Below are 2,075 nucleotides of genomic sequence, written 5' to 3' on the forward strand. Positions count from 1 at the left end.
ACCACCACAAGGGATGTCAGTTTTCCAGCTGTTGCCCCCTACCTGTCTGCCCCTATTAGCTACTGTTTCATTTGATTTGGTTGTCAGTCATCAGTGACCATCAGCTGCCTTCATCGCTTGTCACTTACAGTTTGGTGACTACCATCATGCTGGTGGCTGCTGCTGAGAACAATTTGTTTTTTCTTTTGCGGGGGGAAGGGGTTTTGACTCCTGAGAACAGTTCGTCATTCCTTTTTTTGGTGAACCATTGTCATGTTGGTGACTGCTTCTTACAACCATTACTCATTCCTTTATTTTGATAACTGACCCATGATCACTGATATTCTTGACCATCTTTCTAGTACAACATAAAATATCTGAAGGTTGTATTTTTTCTTCTATGGAAAAGAAACTAACTTATACTCTTTGAAAGTGTTTTCTAAAAGAAAAAAAAATGTCGTGGGTCCTGTGTAAAGATCTTCCACAAAGCAAACAGAAGTGTATATTTAAGCATTTTCTATTCTCCTTATATTTAAATTTGAATGCTTGAAATTTATATCTGGAGTTAACAAAAATATCTCAAGAATTGTGTGCTTCTGTGTGCTTTGTGCATGTGTGTGTATTGAAATGCAAAAATGAAGTACTTTTGATATAATCCTCAGTATTTTTACAATATTTGCAGATTTTGAATATTTTCATCATACTTCCAGTGAAATTTATTTATTTTTTTTAAATGACTGTTGGTCCTTTTAAGTTTATATGCCTCCAAATCCATGAAATTCATTTAACATTTCTTTCTCATCTGTTATATTACGTTTGCACAATCTCTACTGTGAATGAGGAAATTTATTAGTGGTTTTTGGTTGTAATCATCTACATATTCTGTTGGGAGAATAATTATTTATGATTTATGTAATTGACCAGCTACTCTTCTTGTTAGATGATGATGAGCAAAAGAAGAAAAAGAAGAAGAAAAACAAAGCTGTTGCAGAAGATGTTGGGTTGACTTTTGGCTTACAATCACGTATCAGCATTGAGAATGTACAACGTATTAAGAAAGCAAGCACGGTTTCCAAGCAAATTGTTGGTGCTACTCAACCTAATGGGTCATATTCTACGAACGAAAACATTGTTAAGGATTCAAAGGATGTAAGACAAGTTACCTTAATCATGTGGATTAGTCACATGACCTATTTTGACAGATTCTGTCTAGTGTTTGCTCTTTAGGGCAACTTTTTCCTGTGTCCAAGGTGCATGAGGGTGTTAGTGACTGAGGTATGCTTTGGTGGCAGATTGAAAGTAGAATGTTTAAAGGAAACTTGTCTGGAAAGGTGAAAGGAATGAAAAAGAATGGTATGTCAAGCACAGGTCCACTAACAAAAGTCAAAATATTGGGAGACAATGTTAAGGTAAGTGAGCTCTTCTCTTCTCTCTCTCTCTCTCTCTCTCTGTCTCTTGATGGAAAGACAAGTGAGCATGTTGATTTTTGACTATTTAGTATTTTCTACAGATGTTGTGTGAGCATTCTATTTGATTTTCTTTTAATCTATATTTCAATGAGCAGAAAGTTCTTCCAACATTTCATCTTCTTATGCTTATGTTGGTCAAATATTAGAGATACGGATGTAGAACAGAGATTTTTTTTTTTTTGGTTTGTTTTCCAAGGCTCCATTTTACTTGTTGCTTTTGCTACTTGTTTTTTGCTTTCACAAGCGAAAGCGTAAATTGTGTTTGGATCTAAAAATGAAAAGTATATATAGAAAATGGAAAGTTTTTAATTCTACGGATAACAAAAGCATTGATTTTTCTTATATATGAGACATTTGCTCCTTTTTTTAAATAAATATGATGTTACTTGAGCAAATAGCAAAATGCAAGTGGAGTAAAGTGACATTTAGATGTAGTTTTAGTGATTACTTATTACTGATTAGCCTCCCATGTGAGAATATTTGAAAAGTACCATATTAGGAGTTGTTAATACAAATTCATGTTGAGCAAATGCCTTACTTACGATTCAAGTATTAGCAGATAGCCTCTTTATGTTGTCGATCTTATTAATACTCCGGTTTGCACATGATGAGGTTAACTAAGAAAGC

The 2,075-nt window shown here is 34.1% G+C and overlaps 1 protein-coding gene across 1 annotated transcript in view; it reads left to right on the plus strand.

Annotated features, from left to right (window-relative positions):
* The window catches only part of HAF01 (HAC13 protein (HAC13)), a 22,083-nt gene that overhangs the window by 16,506 nt on the left and 3,502 nt on the right, over positions 1–2,075 (plus strand). Inside the window, exons 16-18 of the mRNA XM_021434946.2 lie at positions 904–1,128; positions 1,272–1,449; positions 1,544–1,604. Coding sequence (XP_021290621.1) covers positions 904–1,128; positions 1,272–1,449; positions 1,544–1,604 — 464 coding nt within the window. The remainder of the gene's footprint in view (positions 1–903; positions 1,129–1,271; positions 1,450–1,543; positions 1,605–2,075) is intronic.

The sequence above is a fragment of the Theobroma umbraticum genome, unplaced genomic scaffold (assembly GCF_002168275.2).
Source record: "Theobroma umbraticum cultivar Fairchild unplaced genomic scaffold, ASM216827v3 scaffold_130.0, whole genome shotgun sequence".
In the NCBI taxonomy this organism is placed as follows: Eukaryota; Viridiplantae; Streptophyta; class Magnoliopsida; order Malvales; family Malvaceae; genus Theobroma; species Theobroma umbraticum.